Consider the following 27,608-nt stretch of genomic DNA (forward strand, 5'->3'; position numbering starts at 1 on the left):
CCCTCCCCAAAAAAGTAGGTTGGATCAGAACACAGGGCACCTGAATCAGACTTTACCAGGCAAACAACTACTTATGGTGTCTTAAAGTTATCTTAGCAACACTCAGAAAGTATACAGTGGTCTACTGTTTCATCCTCTGTTGAGGAAAAGAGACCGGCACCTTTAAGCCATTTTCCTAAATTCATATAGTCTGCTAGCATTTGGACTCCCAGCTTGGGCTCTGAAAGATATTCCAGAGTTTGGGCTAGATTCCATTCTCCAGTCTATAAGAATCACAATATCTGATGACCTAGCTCTTAAGCTTTGTCAAGGTTAAAGTCTGAATTAATCTAATCATATATCTATTGACTTAAGCATCCCTTCAAGTGTCTAGGGTAATGGATGTTGGTTCCATTGCCGTCTCCTGGGGGCCCTTAGGAAAGCAAAACACCTCAGGAGACTCCCAGGAAGTTGGATAAACAAAACAAAGCACGCAGCTCCATGGAAGAAACAATGACTTTTTAAAATACAAATTCACTCAGATTTTTGACTGAATAAAGGAAAGTCTTGGTACCTCTTTAACAGAAGAAATACTCTCAGAGACTCTATGCCCTACCTACCTAAACAAAGGTGGGGAAATGGTCAAAGGCAGCTGCTAAGACATGCCCACAGAGCCCATTATAACAGGAAACAGCCCTGTTCCTCCTCAGGCTTGATAAAGACCATCCATGTCCCATACTACAGGCCCACCTCCCTGTTGTGTCACGCCAAGGTTCCAGAAAGGCAGTAAATGGGTGGTCTGCAGAATCTGAATCTGTGAGAACAAAGCAACACCCATCAAGGGGCCTTCTTGTTAATCCTAGTCAACTAAAGCTTTAACACTGGGGTCTTATGTAAGTACCTTTAGCAGTAGAAGCTCAATTTTCTGCCTTCTGCCCTTGAAGGATATAGCTCAGGACACTAGGAAAGCTACTGCTGGCAAGACCCTGGCACAGGCTTTTGGATGGGCTCCGGGTTCCCACAAGCTATAGGGCATAATCCCTGGAAACAATTTGTTCTTTTAGACAGTCTGAATGAGGTAAAGGACAAATAAGAGCCCTAAAATGCAATACTTAATACTCACACTAGCCAAGTTTATTGAGTGCACACACTTTGTGAGGTACCATAAGCACTTTATCTATTCATTATTTCACTTTATTTCCCAACACTCTTATCAATGAGGTACTGTAATCCTCCCCATTTTACAGAAAAGGAAACTGAGGCTTGGAAAGGTTTTGTTATTTGCCAGCTAGCAAGCAACAAAGCAATATCTGAACATGCAGTCTGCACCCATACCTTAGACAGTCCTCTAATAAACAATTCTTCCCACTTGATGCCAGCTGATCAAATGAATACTTCTTGTACTTATTTTTTTTTCAGATTTGGTTTCTGAACTTTACCAGAATCTTAATGATTAAAGAATTTTAAAAATTGGGGCCTGGGTTGTGGCTCAATGGTAGAGCGCTTGCCGAGCATGCGTGAGGCACTGGGTTCAATCCCTGGCACCACATAAAAATAAAGAAATAAAATAAAGGTATTGTGTCCATTTACAACTAAAAAAAAATTAAAAAAAAAGAATTTTGAAAATTGAAAAGCACCAAAGTTTGGGTAATATTATTATTACTTTAGTACCAGAGATGAGGACCTATCTGGAGGTATGAAAAAAGCAACCTACCCTGTGACTATCTGACTATCTATCACCCAAAATTAGATTTTAGTCAACACTCTAGTAAAACCATCCCAACATAGTGACTTAAAAGAAGCAACATCTTCAAAAGTTGAAGAAGGCAGAAAGAGCCCTGCTCCCATAGTTTTCTGACTGCAGGGATAGAGACAAAAGCTTGATCTTTCTCTTCTCTCTGTCCAGTATTATAATTTCACGGGCTGGGGCTGGGACTCATCGGTAGCGCACTTGCCTGGCATGTGTGAGGCACTGGATTTGATTCTCAGCACCACATATTAATAAATAAAATAAAGGTTTATCAACAACTAAAAAAAAATTTAAAAAATAATAATTTAGGGGCTGGGGATGTGGCTCAAGCGGTAGCGCGCTCGCCTGGCATGCGTGCGGCCCGGGTTCGATCCTCAGCACCACATACAAACAAAGATGTTGTGTCCGCCAAGAGCTAAAAAATGAATATTAAAAAAAAAAAAAAGTCCCTTTCCTGCTGGGCGCAGTGGCTCATGCCTGTAATCCCAGTGATTTGGGAGGCTGAGGCAGGAGGATTGCAAGTTCAAAACCAGCCTCAGCAAAAAGAAGGTGCTAAGCAATTCAGTGAGACCCTGTCTCTAAATAAAATACAAAATAGGGCTGAGGATGTGGCTCAGTGGTTGAGTGCCCCTGAGTTCAATCCCTAGTACCAAAAAAAAAAAAAAAAGTAGCCGGTCGAGGTGACACAAATCGGTAATCCTAGTGGCTCCAGGGGCTGAGGCACTAAGCAACTCAGTGAGAACCATCGAATCCCAGGGTCTTAAGTATGCTAGGCAAAAGCCTGACCACTGGACTATACTCCAGCCCTATTCAACTTTTATCCATGAGTTGAAACTTCAGACTTAAAGACAGAAGCATGGTAAGGATAAAAGTGTCATTTTAAATAAATTGTGTCTGTTTTCAAAGCAAGTGACATTTCTGGAAAGATGTCAATTGTGAATTAAAGGAAAAGTGTGACATAATTTCAAACCTTATTATCTTTAGAAATACAAAGCAACTTCATACTGTGTTGGATTTATGAGTTTGTAGGCCATCAATCACACTAATAGCACCCTAAAAATGATTGCTATTACACCAAAATTTGAGATAGCATCATCTTCTTTTTCTTTTTTCCTTTACCTGGGATTGAACCTAGGACCTTGTGCATGCTATGCAAGTATTCTACTAAGTGTTCTACTAAGCTATCTAAGTTTTTATATATATACTACTAAGCTATATATATATATGTGTAAACATACACACACACATTTTTTTAGTTGTAGATGGACACAATACTTTTTATTTATTTATTTTTATGTGGTGTTGAGGATCAAACCCAGTGCCTCATACTTGCTAGGCAAGTGCTCTATCACTGAGCCACAATTCCAGCCCCTAAGCTATATATTTTGAGACAGGGTTTCACTGAGTTGCCAAGGCCGACCTCAAACTTGTGATCCTCCTGTGCCACTAAAATAGCATTTTTTAAAAATATATACTGCAAAACATTTAAAAAAAATCCTAACAAGTAATAAAATCAAGTATGAAAAGGGAATTTATTCTTCATCAACTGAAAAGTCCAGACTGCAGACTATGGGTAAGAGGATTATACGAATATGAATATAGCCCAAACCTGGGGAAAGCCATCCCCTATTTAGAAAATTAATCTTCATTTACTGTATAAAGTCTCTGGGGAAGACAGTAAGTAGCACCTCCACACAAAAAGCTAGGGATAATAATGGCTTCATCTCATGTTCTATCCATATCCAGGGAAAGCACAGACTCCATATTACATGGCTCCACATAAAGTTAAACAGCATGGCCTGTTTGGTACTGTAATTAGAGTTTATACAGAATTAAATGCAGCATGCAAAGAAGTCGTATTTCCTCTAAAATGCACTCCCTTCAGCCATAACAACAAATATTTACTTAGAGCTAATAATATGTCAAACTCAGCCAAGTAATGTTGGAAATATTATAGAATTTTGAGTCAACTATATCCAGAACTTTACATGTGTTAAGCACACACTCTACCACTGAGTTATTCTCCAGGTCAAGACCACTTTTTTTTTTTTTTGGTACCGGGCCATAGCCCCAGCCCTACTTTGTATTTTGTTTAGAGATAGGGTCTCATTGAGTTGTTCAGAGCTTCATTTTTGCTGAGGCTGGCTTTGAACTCACAATCCTCCTGCCTCCTGAGCCACTGGGATTACAGGCATGCACCAATATGCCAGTAAGACCACTCATTTTTATATAAGCATTTAAAACATCTTTTATATATCAATTAACTTCACATGAATAAATAAGAGAAAAAACTAGTGGAAAATTGTAAATATTATGACTACAATATAATTAGTACTGTAATTAAAAACAAAAAATTTCCTTTACCTAAGAAAGCCCTGAAACCTGGCAAATACTTATACTCAATCGAGGTAAAATTTTCAAACACTCTTTTAAGTGGGCGGGTGGGGGCTGTGGTCTAAGCCTGTCTTTCTGAATAGATAATTCAACCTCCTTTCTGCATTAAACCTAAAATATTATTAATCTTTGGACTTCAGAATCCTTCTTGACACACCTCTTCCTTTCATTATGTCTGTTTTTTGTTTTTTAATTTCAAAATCTTCCATCTTTCCTATTATCCTCAGTTCTTGTCTGGATTTGCTCATTCATTCATCACTTACCTTACCAAGTGCCTATTATCAGCCAAATGTCCATTATCAGAGAGCTAGACACTGGTCCTTGCTCTTAGGAAACTCAACTAAAGTTGCAATCTGTGATCTTAATCACCAGACTGCAAGCTTTAGCAAAGGCTTTGTATTTCCAGAAGCTAGCAGCATCTGGCATATAGCACTCTAAAAATGCTTGTTGTATGACTAGATTACTTTAGCAAGCTCTTTTTATAATCCATAAATATTTTAGTATGTATCCTCAAAATGGACTCTTACTTTTTAAAACACAAGTGCAATATGTGCACACAATGCAAAAATAGCACAGAAAGGTATAAGGTAAAAAGTGAATTTCCCAATTTCCTAAATTCTGTTTCCAGAAGTGACTACTATCTTATGTATCTTTTCAGAATGCTCCCATGTTAGTATAACACACACACACACACACACACTTTTGAAACAAGTTCTTTGACAGTTTCTGACTATAGTTTTTCAACCTTCTAATCCAGTAGTTCTCGAAGTTTGGTCCTTGGATCATTAGCATCATCTGGGAACCTGTGTGAACTGCACATTCTCAGGTCCCACTCCAGAGCTGTTGAATCAGAAACTCTGGGGGAGGAGTTGTCCGGATTTCTGATGCACACTGACACTGCTCTAATACAGTTATGCCAATTTTTTTGAACTGTCCTACATATGGCAGGCATTGCTATCTTGTCTGTTTATCACTCCTGATTCCAAATGCTTTCCTCTTCTTTTTGACTGAATCTGGACCTATCAATCTATCAAGCCCAGAAAGTCTTGGTTCTTTTCCAAAGTGGTCACTATCACAGCTCACACTAATCCTTCTTGGCCCCTTCCCTAAACTATCACGACACACATAGTGCCTCACCATACAACTTAACAATTAGCTTTATATCTTTGATGTCAGAGAACAGTTCTTTACTCTTCTCCAACAGGCCATAAGCTCCTTGAAGACATGAACCGTATTTTTGTATCTCTTTCCCTACCCCTGAACTGAAGACAAAATGAATTCTTTTTTTTTTTTTTTTTGGTGTGTGTGATACTCAGGATTCAATATAGGACCTTGTTCGTGCGAGGCAAGTGCTCTATCACTGAGCTATAGCCCCACCACTCAAAATTTTATTTTGAGACAGGGTCTTGCTTAGTTGTTCAGGTGGGCCTTGAACTTAAAATCCTCCTGTCTCAGCTGAGTAGCTGGTATTACAGATATGTGCCACCATGCCTGGCACATAAATGGAATTTTAATAGACCTGCTGGTTAATGAATTCCCCAAGATAAGAAATGCTGGTAAATCTTTTTTGTTTGTTTGTGGTGCTTAGGATCAAATCCAGGGCCTCATGCATGTTAGTCAAGCGCACTATCACTGAAGTACATTGGTAAAATTTTTTTTTTAATCTTTTTTTTTTTTTTGAGAGAGAGAGAGAGAGAGAGAGAGAGAGAGAATTTTAATATTTATTTTTTTAGTTTTCGGTGGACACAACATCTTTGTTTGTATGTGGTGCTGAGGATTGAACCCGGGCTGCACAACGTGCCAAGCGAGCGCGCTACCGCTTGAGCTACATCCCCAGCCCCGATTGGTAAATTTTTAATAGATAAAAATTATGAAATTTTAAGCTGTAGTCCCAGTTCTATAGCATTGGATAAATTCAGTTCTCAGGATGATGTTTATGAAAGTGTCAGGGTTGGACTCAATACTTATTTTCAGTTTGAATAATATATGATTTTATAAAATGTCTCATGTAGGAATACCTTAATCTGTTATTCTCTCATAATGCTTTGCATAGAATACTAACAGGACAATTTTTAGACGTGACTTGTTAAATGCAGTTAGACAGTTAGATGCAGTGTTTCTCAGTTAGCTAGTAAACTCTTTCAATAGGAAAAATATTTTACTCAACTGAAACTAGCACCATACATAATATTAGCTTAAGGCCTGGTCTGGTAGCACATACCAGTAATCCCAGCAGCACCATGTCTCAAAATTAAAGAAGGGCTCAGGGAGTAGCTTGCCTAACACACGTGAGGCAAACCCCAAAATCACAAAATAAAACAAACAAACAAAAAACAGCTCAATATATCTGCAGAAAATTATATGGAAAAAATCTTTAAGCTTCATTTTAGTAGAGAACCTATGCATATATCTGCTGCCTCCCAAAGGGTCCTTCTGAATATTTATTACAAATACCATGCATTGATATACAGTAAAAAACTGCTTTTATTCTGATATCACCAGGGTTAGTCAGTCACATAAGGCAAAAGAATGTGACAAATGTATATCACACGTACTAAGTAATAAACTGAAAAGGCAGTAAGCCTTAGACCATCCTCCTGCAACATGTAAATAAAAATGGCTCTGTAGGCTTAAGCAGCATATACCAACTTAAACTATTGGGCATAAACAGGCTTCTTGATACAAGACCCTTATTTGCAAATTTTCAGAAACATCAGGGTGGACTGAGGCCTTTGAGAGGTGAGTGATGATGAGAAGTTGAATCTAACAGGAGACACAGCAAAGAGAAACTGAAGGGCAAGATGAAGAACAGAAGGGCAACAAGAGACCATAACCCTTTGAGTGATGAAAAGAAGCAATGGAAATACACTGATTTTACCACTAGTCCACTAGAAGCCAGGCATCTGGGGTTGCAAAGACAATCCCTGATCTCAAGGAGCTAATAGTCCTAAGGGTAAGACCTGGCGTATACCCTACTGTGTGTGCTTAATGCTAATTGGGAAAATCAAGCAGGTAAGGCTTCACAAAGAAGGGAGTGATTTAGTGTAGTCTTTGAAATGTGGAGGAGGATTTGCTAAGGGAGAAAAAGGCAGTTTGAGCTAGTTATTTTGAGGGCAAAACATTCACATATTTTTACAGCTGTTCATTTGGGACTTCAAATCAAGGGCTTCTTAGATGCGGCACCACTGTCAGTGATCTTTCTCCCCTTCACATTATCTTAAATACTGAAATGTTAAAGCCCAACATTGGAGCAGAACCAGAAGTCCCAGAGTGAGGTGAGCGCTCGCCAAATCTGCTCTGTCACCTCCAAGGCCAGCTAGCCCAGCTACCCCATTCCTGCTTTCCTGGCAGCTAGGAAAAGAAGGCTAATTATACTCACTAGAAGAGATAGGCTGAGGGAAAAATCTGGATGCAGGCAAGCAAGGAATACCCTGTTCTGCCACAAAGCCACCATAGGAGAGCTTTCCTACCTCCCAAGTCATGAGGAACCTAGTTTACCTGTGACAATGTGGCCAGCCATGCAGCGGGTGGGGAAGGAGAGATTTCATGAAAAGGAAAGGGGAAGCACTGTATTAGGAAGTGCTGAGGTATTAAGTGAGATGATCTTAATAAAATGCTTAGCAAGATCCCTGACACACAGCAAGTACTGGATGGATGTCAGCTCTTATTAATACCACATTTTATTACAGTAACACCTCAACTGTACTCCGACAATAAGATATTCTTCCTGCAGCCCACTTTATGACGTTTAAGAGCAACTCCGCTAAACACATGACAAGTGTTTTTTCGAAAATATTTAAAGGCTTGGGATCAAATTCCATCTCCACTGGCCTTAAGAGCCTAAGCACCTGAGTTCGGCAACCATCCCTGCCACTGGTCAGCCCCGTGACCTTGGATACAGCACTTCACCAATTGGTGCCTCAGTTTCCTCGGCTGTGAAGTGCGGCTAAGGAGCCCTCTCCCCGCAGGGCGGTCGTGGGGTCCCAGCAGTGGCCATCCCCTGCTGCTTCGGGGCAGCACAGGACAGGGCAAGCCAGGCCCCTCTTCCGTACCCCCCCCCCCGCCCCCGGCTCTAGGGCGGCCGGAGCAGATGGATGCCCAGTCCGGGGAGACTGCCGAGCTCTGCCGCCTGCAGAACGCGAGCAAGAAATGGGGTGGCCCTGCAGGGGTCCCTGGGACTGTGGGTGTCGGAAGAAGGCTCGACCCGAGTCGTTCACACGCTGTCGTCCCCGGGCAGGGCGCGGGGAGCCGCGGCGGGAGGGCGGGCTGACCCGGGGAGGGGCGGAGAGTAGGGGGCCGTAGTTGGACGGCTGGCATTGCGGACCCCGGGCCCTGTCGACGGCGACCGGAGCCGAGGGCAGGGAGAAGGAGCGACGCCCCCGCATGCCGCGCCGCACGCCGGGGGCGGGTAGGGCTGAGGCGCTCACTCACCTGAGGCGCGGACGCCGCGGTCAGTGCAGCAGTAAGCAGCAGCGGCAGCGGTGAGGGGTGGGAGGAGGAGCGCGGCGGGCGCGCAGGCGCACTGAGGATGCTAGGGCTGCGCAGGCGCACTACGCTCGCCTGCCTCGGGAACTACCAAGGAGATGGCGACTGAGGCGGGAGGGGCTGGCGGCGCCATACAGGGTGTAGTTTTTCTTGCTGCGGAGTCTCCTCCGAGAAATCTGAGGGGCTGAGAGGGAGGGGTGTGGAATGCTGTGTCTGCACAACCTCCTCCCCTTCCTCTGAGTCACATCCTTATGAAATCCCTAAGATCCACGCGTGCCTCTTTTAAGGAGGCTTGAGGCCGTACCCAAGGTCACAAGGCCCCCAGCACAGTGCGTGGCTTGTGGAAGGGGCTTGGTAAATTTTTGTGAATGAACAGTTATCTTCAAAACTAGAATTCGAGACTCGCGGCTCCTAATTCCCAATCCTCTTTTACATACCCTCTAGAACTACCAGTCACACTATGTTTTTTTGAGTGCAACATGAGAGATGGATTTTTTGTTTTCCAGAATCACTGCACACATTAAACTTAATAACCCAACAATTTAAATAACGCTAAAATGCACAGGACATAATCCCTCTCCCTTAGGAGTTTTATTCGTTGATCTATTATTTCTTTTAATGTTATGTATCTGGGACTAGAGACTATTCTCTGAACTAAATGACGGCAAATGGAATAAAAACAACCAAATCTTTCAGAGGCAGTGATATTGCTATTCATCACGCACAATTCCTGAACCAAATTTGGATAAAGGAAAAACTGATTTTTGAGCACAACTCTTTATTATACACTTAGGTTTGATCATTAACATTTACTGAGTGCCAAGTTGGCTGTACTTAGCCCTCCACTGCCCATATGTCTATGGTTATATTATTAAACCATGCCTGAGTTCATTTATAATGACAAAAAAAAAAAAAAAAAATAGAAACCACCTCATAAATTTATGATAAGGACTAAATGATGCTTAGTGCTCAATAAGTATTATTTTTCTGGGTTTTATTTAGCTGTTGAAGATAAAAATCACACTTCCAATCCTTCAGTTTGAACAAGTACTCATAACAAAATACACAATATAAAAAGTAAACTAGAGGAGGTGTGATTACCTTTGGAAGTGATCTATCCTCATTTTATAGGTGAGGACGTTTAGGATAAAAGTTGAGGATTCACTTCAAGCTCTGTATTCTTACCATTACACTACTCTGCTTCTGCAGGAGTGGGTAATCAGCACCATTCTTTTCATTGTGAAGTTAGTTTTCCTTGAGGTTGAAATTTCCCTTCTTGTTCTACTATGGACAACATAATCCATTCTTAAATCTTCAATAACTAGACATCTCTATTATTAATTATCTCTATTCCAGACTTCTCTACTCAGTTTTCCCCCTTTATGTCTGACAAGACTAGTTGAATTCTCCATTTGGTATCCCAAATTGAACCACTAGGTTTTCCATCTCATGCTCTACCCACTTGTTCAAGCCTTCATCCTCAGGAGCAAACTGATAACCAATGTTCTAAATCTGTTACTTAATCTAATCCTTACAGTATCCCTGTAATATAGATTCTGTCCTTCTCCTGACCTTACAGGTAAGAGGTTAAATAGCTTTTTCCCAATAAGATAGGAAGTGGCAGAGTTGGCTTTTAACACAAAGGCTCCATGTCTGCCATGTTCCAGACACCATAAGTTGCAGACAGTTCTGCCCCACTCATTCACTGTCAACACCCAACGCAAGCTGTTATTTCTCACCTCTACTACTTCAGTAGCTTAAGTGATCTTTCATATCCACACCTTGCTTGCTTCTATTATTAGTTCTGGCCTGGCTCAATGGTACACACCTATAATTCCAGCAACTTGGGAGGCTATTTTTTTTTTAATTATTATTATTTTGCTTTTACTTTTTTTTTTTAAACTAATACTTAAACACTTTTATTAGACATAACTGGCTTTTTCTTTTTTAAAGAGAGAGAATTTTAATATTTATTTTTTAGTTTTCGGCGGACACAACACCCGTGTTAGGCGAGTGCTCTACCACTGAGCAACAATCCCAGCCCTGAGGCTCCTACTTTCTTGAGACATTGAGGCAGAAAGATCAGATCACAAGTCTGAGGCCAGCCTGCATAGTTTAGTGAGACCCTGTCTCAAAATAAAATTAAAAGGGCTAAGGATCTAACTTGGTGATAGAATGTTTATGTAGCATGCATAAGGCACTAGGTTCAATTCTCAATACCATAGAAAAGAAAAAAATGCTGCTTTTGCCTAGAATACTTGCCCAGTTTAATGTCTTTAACCTTTCCAAGGTAGCTATATCATCTCTCTGTGTTCCTGGACTGGGGACATAGGTTGGTAGAGTGTTTGCCTTGTATGTACAAGGCCCTAGGTTCAATCCCCAGCACCACACACACAAAAAAAAACCCCCCCCAAAAAACCAAAAAAACACCACTTTCCTTGTTTCCAGTACAATGCGCATGAAGGAATTTCCCTATGTTCTTTGTACTCTCCCCAGTGCCTAGAAGTGTTTAAAAAACAAACAGAGGGCAAGGTGAGGAGATATCACCTCTCCCCAATGGGTGTTTAATATCTAATATTTTGACTGAATGTCTAAATGTATAGGTTTTTGTCCCATTAGTGGGATGAAAATTTTTTAAAAAATTAAAAATAAATTAGCTATTTTATTGGTAATAAGTTCTGAGGCATATTTTCATACTACTACTCACTTCTCTTTGATAAAGAATCTTATTTTCTGGGCTGGGGTTGTGGCTCAGTGGTAGAGCATTTACCAAGCATGTTTGAGGCACTGGGTTCGATTCTCAGCACTGCATATAAATAAATAAAATAAAGGTCCATCAGTAACTAAAAAATATTTTTTAATATTTTCTATTAAGCATTCTTCGCCTTTAATCATTTTTAGAGACTGGGGCATAGCTCCATAGTGGAGCACACTGTTAGCATGCACAAAGCCTGTGGGCATAATGCTCAGCACTACAAAAACAATATTTTAAAAATACACTCAAAACATATATAAAGACAGGAAATTTTTTAATTTTTTATAATTTTATAGTTTATTCATAAATACAAAGAACTACTGGGAAACAGGGGGTGCAGCTTGGTGGTAAAGCACACTTGCCTAGCATGGATGAGGCCCTGAATTTGATCCCCAGCACAGAAAAAAAAAAAAAATTAAAAGTAGCACTTAGTTCCTCTTGCCATGAATTCAATGCTTAGTATATCAACTCAATATTAAAAACTAAAGTGCACTCAAGACATAAAAAATGACTAGTATTTTCTTTTAATTGGACATTTTGTGAAGTGATGTATGTATCCCCATGATGAAAACAATGCTCAATGCTCTTCTATCTAAAATCCCCTTCATAGCCATACCTTGAAAACCAACCTGACCCCTTTATGACCAGAACCCAACTTGGCCCCTAAAATGTTTCATTAAACTTGGCCCTAAAAAACTTTGGTTTCAAAAGCTGAAATCTTCATACTATGAAGGATATTTAAAAGAATGGGCCACTGGTTTTGAAGTCTACTTCAAAAAGGAAGTTTCAAACATTTTGCATATTCCTGGAAAAAAATGTGTTTCTAATTTTCTTTTGGATGCATGAATTCTATCATTCAGAAAAAAGTCAAAGTTCTCTACAGTCAGCTAGCCAGTTATCCTCCATAGCAACAGAGCTGTCCAGCTCAGACTGCTGTGCAGCTGCCACATACTGGGGCACTCTTCCCAATCCTCTCCTTTGAGTGTCTTCTGGCAAAAAAGCTGGGCAAGATCACTGACAAGATCCAGAGCAATGTGTGGTAGATGGCTTCTGTAGGTGAATTTTAAGCAGTTTTCGAGCAGGTGAAGTATCTATCTGTTGCATGCTTCTCTTCTCTGCAGAGGAAATGAGACAAAACTAAATCTCAATTGAATTTACATAAAGTTTATTGAAGAACTAAGGGTGTAATTCAGTGGTGGAATACTGGCCTAGTACTCGTGAGGCCCTGAGTTTACTGCAAAAAACAAACAAAAAACCAAACAAGCAAAAAGCAAAAAAAAAGTGTGAACACTGTTAGACAGTGAATGACATTACAATGACAACTCAGTTCATGGGGATTTAATTCTCAGTCTACTGTTCTGCGGAATTTACATCTAGAAATTTCCCATCAACAACCAGGCACAGGGGCACACACCTATAATCCCAACTACTGTTGAAATATGAAAGGCTGAGGAGGAGGATTGTAAGTTCAAGGATAGCCTAACATATTGAGACTCAAACATAAAAAGCCAGAGGACGTTGAGACGTGGAGCAAGAGCTCAGTGGCAGAGCTCTTGCCTAGCATGTGTGAACCAGTGGGTCTGATCCTCAGCACCACATAACAATAAATAAATAAAATAAAAGTATTGTGTTCATCTACAACTAAAAAAATAAAAAGTTGGGGGCTGGGGCTGAGTGATAGAGCGCTCGCTTGACATGCGGGAGGCACTGGGTTGGATCCTCAGCACCACATAAAAATAAAAAATAAAGGTATTGTGTCTACCTACAACTTAAAAAAAAAAGTTGGGCACAGTAGTGCATGCCTATAATTCCAAGTGACTCAGGAGGTTGAGGCAGGAGGATTCAAGGCCAACCTCAGCAAATTAGCAAGACACTGTCTGGAAACAAAAATAAAAAGGACTTGGGGAGTCTGTGGTTGGAGCTCAGTGGTAGAGTGCTTGCTTAGCATGTGTGTGGCACTGTGTTTGATCCTCAGCACCACATAAAACTAACTAACTAAATAAAAGGTATTGTGTCCATCTGCAACTAGGAAAAAATAAAAATTCAGTGTGGTGGCTCACACCTGTAATCCCAGAGGCTTGGGAGGCTAAGGCAGGGGGATTACAAGTTCAAAGCCAGCCTCAGCAATTTAGCAAGTCCCTAAGCAACTGAGCGAGAACTTGTCTCTAAATAATATATTAAAAGGGCTAGAAATAGGGCTCAGTGGTAAAGCACCCTGGGTTCAATCCCTAGTACCTAAATTTTAAAGGGTGGTGGGAGTGGTATGGCTCAGTAGTAGAGTACCCTGGTTAAATCCCCAGTATAACAAAAAAAAAAGAAAGAAATTTCCCATCAACATATTATTTATTGTGGGGAGAAAAACAAATCCCCTGATATAGGTCATACCTCAGGACCACATGCTTTGTAGGGCAGTTTGCATCCCAAAGGCCATCAGATATAGAAGAGCCTAAGCTCCAGTCCCCTGGAGACACTTACCAAGCTGTGCTGACACCTTCTGGAGGCACTGGGTACTTTCGTCCATAAACGTTTGCAGCTGTTTTACTGATCCTTGCAGCTCATCCATCTGCAGACAAAAGACAAGACAGAGCTGCAGAGCTCCGTGGCTTCTCTGATATTCCTCCAACCTCCCTGGGAGGCTCCTGCTCAGCTTTGAGCCTGCTAGTCTTTCAGCCTGGAATGCTTATGCTAGACAGTTTCTATTGACGCCTCCTGAGCCATTCCCTACTTTTCTCCAGCCTGCTCTGTGCCTTCCCAGGCTGACCCCTATGACCACTAAAAACAGGTCTGAGGCTGACACCTATGATCTCTACCAACAGGATGCCACATCCTCTAGTTTCTGGTTGGGTGTAGTTATAAGGGAGCCCTAGTGGGAGGGAGCTCAATGAAGCCAGGGTATTTATTACCCAGGATTGTTCCCAGAAAGGTCATCTTGAGTTGGCTGAATCCCTCAAGCCTTGAGGTCATAGCTCTCTCAAAGTATGTGTTGTCCTCTCCTCAGATGCCACAGTAACTATTCCTCCCTTCAGGCCAACAGGTAGGATGAGCTCAGCTACCTCTAAGCTACGGGTTACTCCACTAGCCCTTGTGGTTCTGTGGTACCCTCATCTTTATCCATAGTTGCATTGAAATAAGGTTTTGGAAATTCCTCAAACTACCTTATTTCAAATGCCCATCTGCTTCCTGTTGATACTAGAACTGACAAAACACTGTTCTCCCAAATGTCCTCATGGCTCACTTTCTCATTCCTTCAAGTTTCTGTTAAACTGGCACCTTGGTGGGGCCTTTGATAAGTGCTTTATGTGAAAAACAACCTGAAACCTTTTCTGTACTCTCTATCACCCTTACCCTGCTTTATTAGCACTTACCCATATATTTACTTTTTATTATTATTTTTTTAATTGTCTATGGTGCTAGGGATGGAACCCAGGGCCTTGTGTCTACAAGGCAAGCACTCTACCAACTGAGCTATATCCCCAGCCCTCTATATTTATTTCCAAGGATGATGCTATAGTTGGATTTTGAATGTCCCCCAAAGGCTCATATGTTAAAGCCTTGGTCACCAGCTTGTGGTGCTACTGGGAGGTAGTGGAGGTACTGGGAGGGAGCTTGAAGGGATACTGGGTGTGTGCCCTTGAAGGGTTACTGGGACTCAGGCCCCTTCCTCTTGCACTTCCCAGCCACCACAATGTAAGCAGCCTCTCTGTCATGTGTTCCACCATGGTGTACTGTGCCACAACAGGCCCCAAACAATAGGGCCATGCAACCATGGCCTGAAATGTTCAAAACCGAATCAAACTAAATCTTTCCTTCTTGTAAGTTGATTATTTTCAGGGATTTTGTCACAGCGATGGAAAGTTGACTAATAGATAACTAGCAGCAAAGCTAGAAAGCTCAATCAAGTAAGACTGAGCCAACTCACCACCAGCTCCATACGATCAAATACTTTGTTTTGGTTCTGTAATATTTTCTGATAGTCAGGTTTTGTGTTAAGAACTTCACTCTGAGAAGACCCAAGATATGTTGTAGGTTCTACTTTGACTTCAGTAATTTCGGTTTCAGCTGATTCTCTAAAACAACCAAAAAAGAAAAGATTTTCAAGGAATTTTACAGTCACTTTCTGGAAAAGATATCAAAGATTATTTCTGAAAAAACCTACCACAAGGTCAAATCAATATTTTTCTACCCCACTCTAGGTATGGGATCTCTCTCTCTCTCTCTTTTTTTTGGTAGTAGCAACTGAACCCAGAGGCATTCTACCCCTGCGCTACATCCCAGTCCTTTTATTTATTTATTTATTTATTGTTTTGAGAAAGGGTCTCACTAAGTTATTTAGGCTGGCTTCAAACTTGTGATCTCTTGCCTCAGGCTCCTGAACAGCTAGGAGTACAAGTATGTGCCACCATGCCCAGATGTCCTTTTTCTTTTGCAGTAGTGGGATCAAACCCAGGGCCTTGCACACGGTTAGCCAAATACTCCACACTGAGCTACACTGCCAGCTTCCAGTACAGGCTGTCTTCACAAGGGGCTCTGAAACAACTGTTCTGTATTAAAGTTTTTATACCACTAGACTCTGGGAAATGCTAAAAGTTTTAGGTCGGTTAACTCCACTGAACAGTAAGTATGTATATGAACAAAAAGGGCTATCATTGGAGTAAAGGGAAGCCAAAGTCTGCTACCCTAAAGTCAATGTCTATAACATTTACCAAAAAAATGCTGATCTACCTTGAAAACTGATGGAAACCTTTTCAAAACTATCACTACAATTTACTGAGTGCTTTGTAGATGCCAAATGTTGCTAGTCACTTTCCATTTAACATAACAACCCAATGAGAGGTAATATCCCTGTTTTCAAATGAGGAACCCCAGACTCCAAGAGAATGACCTGCCTGAGGTCACAAATTTAAGTAGTCAGACTGCTTCTAGAAGCATTTCTCTTAAACTATAAACTTTGCCACAGAAGTTTTTATTCTGAAACTGCCATCTTATATAGAGTCTATCCTCAGAAATAGAATAGGTGTTGGGTAAATAAAGTAACTGATAACCCCCACTCCTTGGATTAGAAAAGTTTTTCAAACCATTTTCCTCAAAGCCCCTCTCTACTGAGAGGCCACTTTTGCAATTATAGAGTCTTGGCTAACATTTTATAATTGGCTTTCTAGCTAACACTACTGGAGGGGGAAAAAAAAGCTTAAACTTACTTATTTAGATGCTCAATTAAATAAAAATTCAGCACTTTCCCACTTTCAAGATCCAGACAAAGACCTGGATCTTTCTTTCCTCCTCTAACACTCCCCTTGCATGTTTCTGTGTCTCCATGAAAGCCCTTCAGGATGCATACCTGCATCTCAAAGTCCATGTGCTCACTCAGGTCTCTTGACTACTGTACTTGGCCCAGACCCAGGTGGACAGGTGCAAAGCAGAGATGTGCCTGTCTCCCTAAGGATGTGAAACCACAGCCAAAGTCACAGGACAGAGACAATTCTGTTCTGAGACTAAAAATAGTGATGCCAACTTTTCCTTCCTTCTCTGCCACACTCTGCTTATGTCAGAGAGTACTAATAACACACTTTTACAGAGTTTTGATGCGTTTACTGAACTGTGAGAAAGGATTCACCATTCAATTTGTGCTAAAAGAACTGAAATAAATGCAAATCAAATTCCACACGTAAAAAGATAGCTTCCTGTTTACAGATCTAACCTGGACATGGCTTCTGGTAGTACTGCTTTCTGGTAGCGCAGCAAAAGCTGATCCCAAGTCTGACTTTCTAAAGAAAATCTACACAATCGGGGAGAAAAAAAATCTGTTAATTTTGATCATCTCATTCATAATCACTCAGGGCAACAATAAGTACCTTAGGAATATAATCTGGTTATAAAATGTGAATAAAAAAGTCATTAAAGGATTAGAAAGCTAAACTGATCAGAGGATATTAATTTAATCAAATAAAACAAGAGTTCTTAAAATGAAATTAATATCCTTATATTCCCCAGACTCCTTCCTATGAAATTAGCCATCAGTAGAGCCATAAACTTTTCAATATGCAGCCTTTTAATTTTTATTGTTGATATATTAGTACTGAGCACCATGTTTACAATTCATTTTCCCCAGGATTATATTCCCCAGATGAAGAATTAATTTAGACTTTCCCAAATAAGTTTCACTCATTTTTACTTACTTTGTTATATACTCCTTCATCTCAGTCACTGACTTCTCCAGAGACAAATCTGATGCTTTTCTGGAATACAGATAGGATTATGAGATTAACATGAATCTTTCAAGAAATACTTGTTTTTAATATGATGTCCTATATAATTTCTTTGCAGTGCTGGGGATTGAACACAGGGCTTTACACTTGCTAGGCAAGCACTCTACCCCTAAGCTACATCCCCAGTCCCTACATAATTTTAGTGGCATAAAAACATTCCTAACTTTTTATCTTTCACCAAATATTTGTTTTTGAACTTATATCTCACTGGTATGTGTGTGTGTGTGTTTACGGTACTGGGATTGAACCTGGGGGCCTTCTACCATGAGCTTCATCCCTAGTCCCTTTTTAAATTTTTTTATTATGAGACAGGGTCTCACTAAATTGCCAAAGCTGGCCTGAAACTTGCAATCCTCTTGCCTTAGCCTTCTGAGTTGCTGGGATTATAGGCATGTACCACCATGCCTGGATCTGTCTCACTTTTGTCTCTTTATATTCCATTTCTCTCATCCATTGCAATTCACACCATGGCCAAATTAACTTTTCTAAAAATAGTCCTTTAATTTTTTTGCCTTGCTTAAAAACTCTGTGATTAGCTGGGTTCAGACATAACTACGGGTGGCATATATCTGTTTTTGTTTATTAATTTTTATGTTGTGTTGAGGATCGAACCCAGTGTCTCACATGTGGAAAGCAAGTGCTCTGCCACTGAGCCACAACCCTAGCCTCAGATTATAGGTGGCATATACCTATAATCCCAACAATTTGGTAGGCTGAGGCAGGAGGATCACAAATTTCAGGCGAGCCTAGGCTTAATCCCCAGTATCATATTTGAACCTCTGTGACTACACAGCTTACAGAAGAAAAGCCTGAACTCTTAAAATTGGCACTTAGGGTTATCTGTTTTGGCTCCACGCAATTCATCAATTTTGATTCCTACTGTTATTCAATGGCTCAGCTAAGTTGATTAATTCTAACAGAAAGAAAGCTGGCACTAAAAATGCCAAAATATTGTAGATGCTCTTGGTACTCTGCCTGGCAAAGACAATTAGTACCACATTCCTGTGTTTCTGCCTAGGCCTGGGAAACTCATAAGATGCAGTAGCCTGTGCTTAAATATATTAAAAGAGATGCTGTGTTGAGCTAAAATAGCTTTCATTTCCTGATTAGAAATGTCAATCCTAAGGACCTATGGAAAAGTAGACCTTCATGAAATCCAAACTTAAAGTTCATGATGTAAGTCTAAGTGCTTGGCTTGTTGCAGAGCACAGTTAGCAGGTTGGGGATAACCTTGAACCTGAAGAACTACCAATTTTGGAGGTGGAACTTTTAAATTTATGCTAATATTCTTGCTTGTCAAGATCCAAAGAACATGATTTTCTTTCATCTCACCTGACTAGCAAAGATCTGAATTGAGCTTTTTTCATCTTTCCATGACTGGTTCCTACTCATCATTCAGTCTTACATGTTTTAGTCCAGAGGTCAAATCATTAGAGAATTTCTCTGAACATTCTACCTTAAGTTGCTCACATCCTAAAGTCATATTTTTTTAATTTTCTTTTTTTTATATTTATTTTTTTAGTTGTAATTGGACACAATACACTTATTTTATTTATTTATGTTTATGTGGTGCTGAGGATTGAACCCAGGGCATTGCACATGCTAGGCGAGCGCTCTATTGCTGAGCCACAAGCCCAGCCCCAATATTTTTTAACTTTCTTGATCATCACTATCTGAAATCACATTTTCTCTGTATTTGACTGTCTCCTTTATTACCATGTATGATTAAAAGATTATTGTTAGGCTTATTTATCATTGTATCCCCAATACTTGAAAGATCCTGATACATACGAAAATGCTATATAAATGTTTGTTGAAGGAATAAACAACTGTTTAGTAATAATGAAAAGTCCTAATTCAGTTATAATTTAGGACAGAGGGGAATTGCTCTTACTCTTTTGAATCTTCAAAACATTTTTGTAGAGTTCCATCACTTTCCAGTCTGTCAGCAAAATGTTTCAACTCCTCAGAAAGAGAAGATGCTAGAGAGAGTAAAATGATGTCATAAAATAGAAAGAATATAAATTTTCACAATGAGCTAACAAAGATACTTAAGGTGTTCTTAGGTCTAGAAAACACCTTCTAGTGTTCTGTTACATTCTGGCCCTCTCATTCACTCAAAAAAAGTGGTCCAAGTATGCAGAAAAATGTTGTCTATTTTCTCTACTATATATAGAAAAAATGAAAGATAACTTTTTCATGTCATTTTTAAGTGGTTTTATACTTGACTAGTGAAAAAGGAGTTAAACAGGTATATAAGTACTGATAACTTCATTTTTTTCAAGAGACATGAACTCCTGGCTCTAGAAGGAAAAGCATTACAGAAGTCAGGAAATAGGCAAGAGTGTAATGAGAGATAATGATGGCAAATAAAAAAAATACATGCACACAGGAAGAGGTGGCACATGCTTATCTACAATCCCAATGACTTGAAAGGGTAAGGCATTAAGATCCCAAATTTGAGACCCTCTCAACAACTTAGTGAGACCCTGTCTCAAAATAAAAAATTAAAAGGGTTGGGGATATAGGCTCAGTGGTTAAGCTACCCTGGGTTCAATCCAAACAAACAAACAAACAAACAAAAACAAACATGTGCTCAAGGTAAAAACAGGTCTCTGCTAGACTTGAAAGAGCCTACTGTAACACTCAGATGAAGAAAGTGAAGGGGAAATGTTAATTATCCATCAAGCTAACCCGGATGTGTCTACTCTAATTATGGTGCAATTCTGAGATAAACAATCTCTGCTGACAGGTAAATCTGAGTATTTTCTAGGTCTTTTTAAAAATGAAGTACCAGGTTCAAAGCTCACTCATCTATTCTTAGTAACTTACCTTTTGCTCTAAAACTTTCAAGACTGAAGCCTTTAGTGTTCCTTAGGAAAGGTTCAAGTTTCTGTACCGAGAACTAAAAAAGAAAAGTTTTTTTCAGTACAACAACAAAAAAATTTCCAGGCCAGTCCTATAGCTTTGTAATGTTTAATAAATATAAACTAAATATGATTTAATTTTTTTTCACCTAAGACTTTTCATATAAACAGAATAAGTCAGGAATAAAACACTTTGTTGCTCAGACTACACATTTTAACTCAGAAAAAAAAAATGTCATTTAATTCACACAAATTATTTGCTTCTCTAAACTGCCATAAGCACCAGTGAACCATAGCATAAACAATATAATTAGGGGCTGAGGTTGTGGCTCAGAGGAAGAGTGCTCGCTTAGCATGCTTGAGGCACTGGGTTCAATCCTCAGCACCACATAAAAATAAAATAAAGGTATTATGTCCACCCACAACTAAAAAATAAATATTAAAAAAAATTAAACAACAAAACTATATGACATATATCATATATTGGTTTAGCATGTAATCATACCTCCAATGTTTGTAATAACTTCAATTTTTACCTCTACCCACTTTAAATTCCCATCACTTGCTGTCCATGGGCAAAAGATACTGTACTGGGGAAATCTGTTGCTGCTCAGTTAGTACAGCAGCAACAGTGAGACTAGTAGAGAATTTGGTCCAAAAAGAACATGCTGCTGGGGTTAAATCTGGCTTTTACATTAATCTCAACCTGAGGAAAACATCTTTTAATCAGTTCATTGTGTACTAATATCTCTCTTTTTTTTTTTTTTTTTTTTAAATATTTTATTTTTTAGTTTTCGGCAGACACAACATCTTTGTGTGTATGTGGTGCTGAGGATCGAACCCGGGCCGCACGCATGCCAGGCGAGCGCGCTACCACTTGAGCCACATCCCCAGCCCGTACTAATATCTCTGAAGTTGGAAAAATAACAGTTGAAACAACAAAAAAGTTGAAAGCATTTCCCAATCCCAAGAATCTCACCTGAAAACTTGAAAGCAGGAGAGCACCAAGCCGTTTGCTTTCTGCTAAGTCAACACTGATGGACCTGCTGAGCTCTAAGATAAAATATCACCACATTTAAGGAAATGCATACTTACACAGCCAGCAAAGTAAACAAAATAAAAATTTCCTCCCTTGATGCAATCCAAGTTAAAGCAAGAAGGAGCCTTCTCTGATAAAGGGAGAATTCTAATTCTTCCAGAATCCCAGAGGAATGAAGTTTTCCTATTTGTATATCCAAACTTAAAAAAAGTTTTAAGAATCTTTCTTAGGTATTACATTAAACTTTTATTTTGTTAAACAAGGTAGATATAAAATAACTTTTTATAATTCATATTCACCAAAGAAAGCAGATGAGAACCTTTGAGCATTTTTATATGACAGGCACTACAAGGTGCTTTAAAGACATTAAGAGTCTTTTTATAAATTCCACAAGCTCCATTTTAGAAATGGGGAAACTGAAGTGATTTGTCTGAAATCAGAGACTGGAGGAGTCATGATTCAAACCCAAATCTAACACCAAAATCAGTGTTTTACCCACTAGGTACCATGCTGCCTCCCTAAAATGACCTACTCAACATGAAGAGCTAACACCTATTGAACACTTGCTATATAAAAAGCATTTTATTAAATGCTATGTACACCTCATTAAACTTAGAGGCAAGTATCTTATCAATTCCATCTAATGAAAGATGATGCTAAGGAACAAAGCAGGATAACAGATAATTTACTCAAGGTCACATAGTGAGTTATGAGACCACATTGACTGGATGCTTTCCATAATTATGCCATTGATTCCTCAACTGCAAAATATAGATATTATTGATTTTAATTATTTCCATTTAAAAATAATTATATAGAGCTGAGGATATAGCTCAGTTGGTAGAGTGCTTGCCTTGCATGTATAAGGCCCTGGGTTCAATCCCCAGCACCACAAAATAAATAAATAAATAAAAACAATTATATAGCTGAGTGTGGTGGTGTACACCTATAATCCCAGTGATTCAGGAGGCTGAGGCAGGAGGATTGAAAGTTGAAGGCCAGCCTCAGCAACTTAGCAGGACCCTGTCTCAAAATTTAAAAAAAGACTGAGGATGTAGCCCAGTGGTAAAGTGCCCCTGGGTTCAAGTCCCAGTACCAAAACAAAACAAAACAATTTATATAGCCAAGGATGACTGCTTTGAGAATTATGAGAGCTACATGTCTTTTTGCCCTCCAGCTTTAGCTTGCCATTTTTTAAAATCCTCAAGACTCCTCTCTTGATTCTTACTGTTGTTAGTCAAGAAAAATAGGATTCTTTCTGCCTGTAACCAAGGAAACCTGGCAGATGGCCAGGAACAACCAGATAATAAGCAATCTTATTACATTGGTGATTTCCTGTTATACAGAGTTTTAAGTCTAAAAATGCTCTGGAATTAAATGAAGTTAGGGGTAATCCTAAGGAACTACTAATGTTTTCTTGGCACATCTAGGGAATAAAGTACATGGGCATTGAGTTGGCAGCAATTTTCTGATGTGTTAAATGGCTGTTTTTATGCAGTTTCCGTCTATAAATCAGACCACTTGGATGGTAGTTATCTTTATTTATTTATTTATTTTTTCTGTACTGGGAATTGAACCCAGGATGTTCTACCACTTAGCTACATTCCTACCCTTTACTTATTATTTTGAGACAGAGTTTCACTAAGTTGCCAAGGATGGCCTCAAACTTGCCATCCTCCTGCCTTGGCTGAGATTTTAAGTGTGCCACCACGCCTGGCTAGAGGGTGATATCTTAAAGTAATTATAATAGCTTATCATTTGAGATATTACTCCATTCCAAGTACATGTGTACTATGTTATACATCAACTGATTTAGTTCTCATACAGCCCTGTAAGATAGGTATTATTTCACTCCCAGTTTATTGGCAAGGACCTTAAGGCAAAGGAGGTTAAGTAATTTGCTCAATTTCATACTAGATTTTCCATATTATATTCTATATTTTGATGCTCAGATATAAATTCACACAAAACAACATTCAAATATGGTATCCTTAAGAACTACATTTTCATTTATTCTTTTTTTTTTTTTTTCGTGTAGGGGATTGAGTCCAACACCTCATGCTCCTTAGCGAACACTTCACCACTGAGCTACACCTCAGTCCAGTCTAGATATTTTTATGTGTATCTTCACTTTTGAGTTTTTTCCTAGTTATAAAGGCTAAAATCAGGTATTAACCCATCCAACTTCTGTTCCACTTTAGGTATGAGGCGAAAGCTACAGGAAAAACTCTTTAATGCCTATCATCTGAGCAGGGGATAAGTGTTGAATAATTAGCAATCAATTAGAATATGCACATGGTGGATCATATGACATAAACATCAATAACACTGAATACTTAATAGGTCTGACATGAGAATTTATAAACATAGAACATCCTTACACAGTAGGTATTATTGTCTCCATTTTATAGGTGAGGAACTGAGGCTCAAAAAGGTGAAGTGATTTGCTCAAAGTCACATAGCTAAAAAGAAGCAAAGTCAAGTCTATTCTGTTATACTTTGTCATTCCTGTCCTTCCTCACTGCCTCTTATCTGAGCTGGAACCTGTTTTATGTACATAGCACCCCACCTGTGATGCCCTGATGGAAGGGAGGCAGTGACTTCCGTCGGTTTATTTCATTCATACTTGCTCGCCGCCAGGACTGTCTCCTGTCTCGATGATGGACAGACTGTTCTTGAGTGGACAAATGAAGGGACCTCAGCTGAAGTCCTTCCTGGTAGCTGACATCAGAACTTTCCCCTTTTTCTGGGCTAGAGCCAAGGTGAATTCTTTCCTTTGCTTGAGTCATCTCCAAGGAGACAGATGATTTAGTAAACACTTCCACAGGGTTGAAACTTGATTGCAATTGATGATCATGTATCTTAGACGTCACTGGTTTCTCTTCTAGCATTTGTTATAAAAAAGTCAAAATACAAAATCAAACCCACCACAACTAAGTATATGAGCAAAAAGATGGAAAAAGAAAACCTGCCCCTACACAGAGGCATATGCCTGTGGTCCCAACTATTTGAGCAGCTATTTGGGAGCCTGAGGCAGGAGGATCAACTGAGCCCAGGAGTTTGGGCCAGCCTGAGCACAGCAAGATGCAAGAAGATGAAAGAAGAAGGAAGAGGGAAGAGGGAGGAGGAGGAAGAGAAAGAGAAGAAGGAGGTGTGTGTGGAGAAAAGAAAAGGAGGAAAATGCACTCAGATCATGGAAACACTGAGGAAGCATTTCTGCAAATACATGAATGTGACAATAAATCAACCAGTATCCAGGAAACAATTAGGTAATAGCTCAGAAGCCTGAACTCAAGGCAAGAGGCCTTGGACTTTCTCAATACTCACCTTTTATGATGTCTGATTCAGTCACTGAAGTCATCCTAGGTAGAAAACTCTGAAAAACAGGAAAACAAAGTGATCTGTTCCTTTACATTTCAGGTCTAGTGTCATTGGGGCTTTTCTACCCTAGAATAGACCTGTGCTTCCCATCCTCTTTGAATTGCCTTCACCCACCTCCTGCACAGAGTATAAAGAATAGGTCATTGCTCTCTATTCTGAACTTATACAGAATTTATTGCTAGAAATACACATATTTCTCTATCTTCCACTAGCTAAAACTTTGTTTAAGTAGTCCCTAATTCCTTAATTCAGTTGATAGCATTAGGACCTACTTGGTCTTCCAAACTAGAAAAACCACATTATCCTTTATTCCTTACTCTTAGCTTTCCAAAAGGCATATCAGTTCTACCAGGTCTCTAAATCGTTCCTCCATTGCCACCATTACTAGTTTAGTTTTTTAAAAATTTTTAGTTGTAGATGGACACAATATCCTTTTTAAAATATATTTTTTAGTTGTAGGTGGACACAATACCTTTATCTTATGTGGTACTGAGGATCAAACCCAGTACTTCACATGTGCTAGGCAAGCGATCTTCTACTGAGCCACAATCCCAGCCCCACAACATCTTTTTTATTTATTTTTATGTGGTGCTTAAGATCAAACCCATATGCTAGGCAAGTGCTCTACCACTGAGCAACAACCCCAGTCCCTACTAGTTTAAGTCTCACAATTTCTGCTCTCTCGCCACCTCATTATCAGTTTCTTCACTGTTTTTTTTTTTCTGCATTCAACAATGCTCCAGTGCAATCCATTCTTTAAAACAACTGCAGAAAATTTTCCCACCTTGCATTCAACAACTTTCAATAAACTAGTCCCAGCTTAACCGGTTGGGATCTCTGTGATACCCTTTCCCTGTAGCACTTTTGAATCTTTGCACATATCTGTCCTTTCTGTATAACATTCATCCTTCCCAACCTCACTTAAATATGAAGCCACTTCTGCTGTGAGATTTGGTGGCCACATCCCTTGGTCTCTAGTCCTGGCTGTAAAGTTTGTTAACATATCTGTCTCCCCGGTGTCTGTCACAGACAACTGACTTAAAGAGGGCAGGGACACAGCTGAGAGAACATCTCTTCATCGTTCATGCTACTAGCAGCCATCTGGATGTGGAGGTGCTTGGTAAAGAGAAATGAACAGATGCCGAGAGACAACGTGGGAAAGGCAACACAACAAGGAAGGGTCCTTCAAAATCTAAATCCTCACCCTCCTTATGACTTATCACACAGACCAAGCTAGGACAACAGCACCAATTTGTCACCTAAGCTCTTCCGATCCGCTAGGACCTGTGCCATGAAAGCGCTTTACTCACTTCATGGTCCCGCTTCATCCCTCCCCCAACTTTGGGTGCTAGTACACACTCCACTTTGAAGAGTGGGGAACGAAGGTTCGGAGGGGGCGGAAAGCCTGCCCCAGCTGTCCCGCAGCCAGCCCCTGCGCGCCCCCCGGTCTCCTTTTTTATGTGTATCTTCACTTTTGAGTCCATATTTCAGGACTCTAGGCCTCGGCCCTGCCCGAGCGGGAGGCGCACCAGCCCTCGGGTTTCTTTACTTCCAGAGAAGGTCGCAGCGCCCGGAGGCTCCCAGTCTCGAGCAGCGACAGCGGTGGGCTGGCTGCACACAGAGGCTGGGAAGGGGATAAGCAGGGGAGAGGTGTGCGACTTCCTGACCTCGGTGCGACGCCCATGCAGCTCGGAGCCTCCGTTCCTGAAACACCGGCCACGGGTTACTCAGTCCGCGGCCCTATCTCAGCCCTGGACCCCGGAGCCACTGAGGCGGGTCTTCTCAGGTGCATCTCCGCGCGCGGTCCGCAGTCAACGTCATGGTTGCCACTTCCGAAGCTTCCCGCCAACCAACGGCGCAAGCGCGGCCGACAGGCTCTCGCGCGCAGGGAACGCCCTTCTGCGGCTTAGCGCATGCGTGCTGCGGCGTCGACGCTGTTGCCCGCCCCGCCCCCTGTCCAAGTCCTTCCTTTCTGTTCCGACTGCTTACGTCACCACATCACCATCTCGCCCGGTGACAAGCTCTGGAGTCCCCTCCTAGACGTTCCAGTTTAAGGTGTCCTTTTTGCGCCCGACCGTCCCAGAACCCTTCTTTGATGGGGAAACAGGTCCAGATAGATACTTGAGGAAGGCAGGCAGCGCATGAGAGAGCATCAGTTGTCATGTGCTCGTCGCTAGGCCATGGTCTCCCCTCCTTTTTTTTTTTTTTAACCTTTATTTTATGTATTTTTGTGTAGTGCTGAGAGTCTAACCCAGTGCCTCACACCACTGAGCCACAACCCCCCCAATTCCCCCTCTCTTTATCCCCTATCTCCAAAAGCTCTCTCTCCAGGGAGAATTGGAGCTCTGAGCTTGGTTTGCCCCAGCCTATCCCGCTCCTGTTCTTGGGGCCCCTTCAAGTATTTGGCAAAGTTGGAGAACTCTTCTTTTCACCCCCATCCCAGGCTACCCCTCCCCAAACCCCTTCCAACTCTTCTGCCCACCTGGTGAGATGTCTTCTTTGTTCAAGCTGTGCTTTTTGTGTTGGAAGCCATTCCCTGCTCTTCCTAGCAAAATTCCCCAATTTTAAGCCTCATCTAAAGAACCATCTCTCTCAGAGCCTTCTCTGTGCTCCAGATGTCCCTTCTGAGCTCCAGGATCCCAACCAGTGCCTGCTCCACTATCCCTGTTGGTCTGGAAGGCTCCAGAAAGCA

General features: G+C 40.6%; 2 protein-coding genes across 5 annotated transcripts in view; both read right to left on the reverse strand.

Moving 5' to 3' along the window:
• Positions 1-8,634, reverse strand: part of Ndrg3 (NDRG family member 3) — a 60,590-nt gene extending 51,956 nt beyond the window's left edge. For all 3 annotated transcript variants that reach the window (XM_076851811.1, XM_076851812.1, XM_076851810.1), the window contains exon 1: positions 8,555-8,634. The gene's annotated coding sequence lies outside the window, so the exon portion shown is untranslated. The remainder of the gene's footprint in view (positions 1-8,554) is intronic.
• A 3,005-nt stretch (positions 8,635-11,639) lies between these two features.
• On the reverse strand, positions 11,640-26,785 carry Dsn1 (DSN1 component of MIS12 kinetochore complex). 2 transcript variants are annotated; one of them, XM_076849075.1, is made up of 11 exons: positions 26,584-26,785; positions 24,863-24,911; positions 24,105-24,419; positions 21,476-21,549; positions 20,462-20,534; positions 19,524-19,611; positions 17,540-17,599; positions 17,062-17,139; positions 15,283-15,430; positions 13,839-13,926; positions 11,640-12,478 (listed from the first exon to the last, which is right to left on the reverse strand). In XM_076849075.1, exons 2-11 carry the CDS (start codon positions 24,894-24,896, stop codon positions 12,375-12,377), a joined length of 1,062 nt encoding a protein of 353 aa, XP_076705190.1. In that variant the 5' UTR covers positions 24,897-24,911; positions 26,584-26,785; the 3' UTR covers positions 11,640-12,374. The 2 variants fall into 2 exon arrangements, with proteins under 2 accessions (XP_076705190.1, XP_076705191.1); XM_076849076.1 differs by lacking the exon at positions 26,584-26,785 and having other exon boundaries at positions 24,863-25,424.
• Between the last annotated feature and the right edge of the window lie 823 nt (positions 26,786-27,608).

The sequence above is a fragment of the Callospermophilus lateralis genome, chromosome 3 (assembly GCF_048772815.1).
Source record: "Callospermophilus lateralis isolate mCalLat2 chromosome 3, mCalLat2.hap1, whole genome shotgun sequence".
Classification (NCBI taxonomy): Eukaryota; Metazoa; Chordata; class Mammalia; order Rodentia; family Sciuridae; genus Callospermophilus; species Callospermophilus lateralis.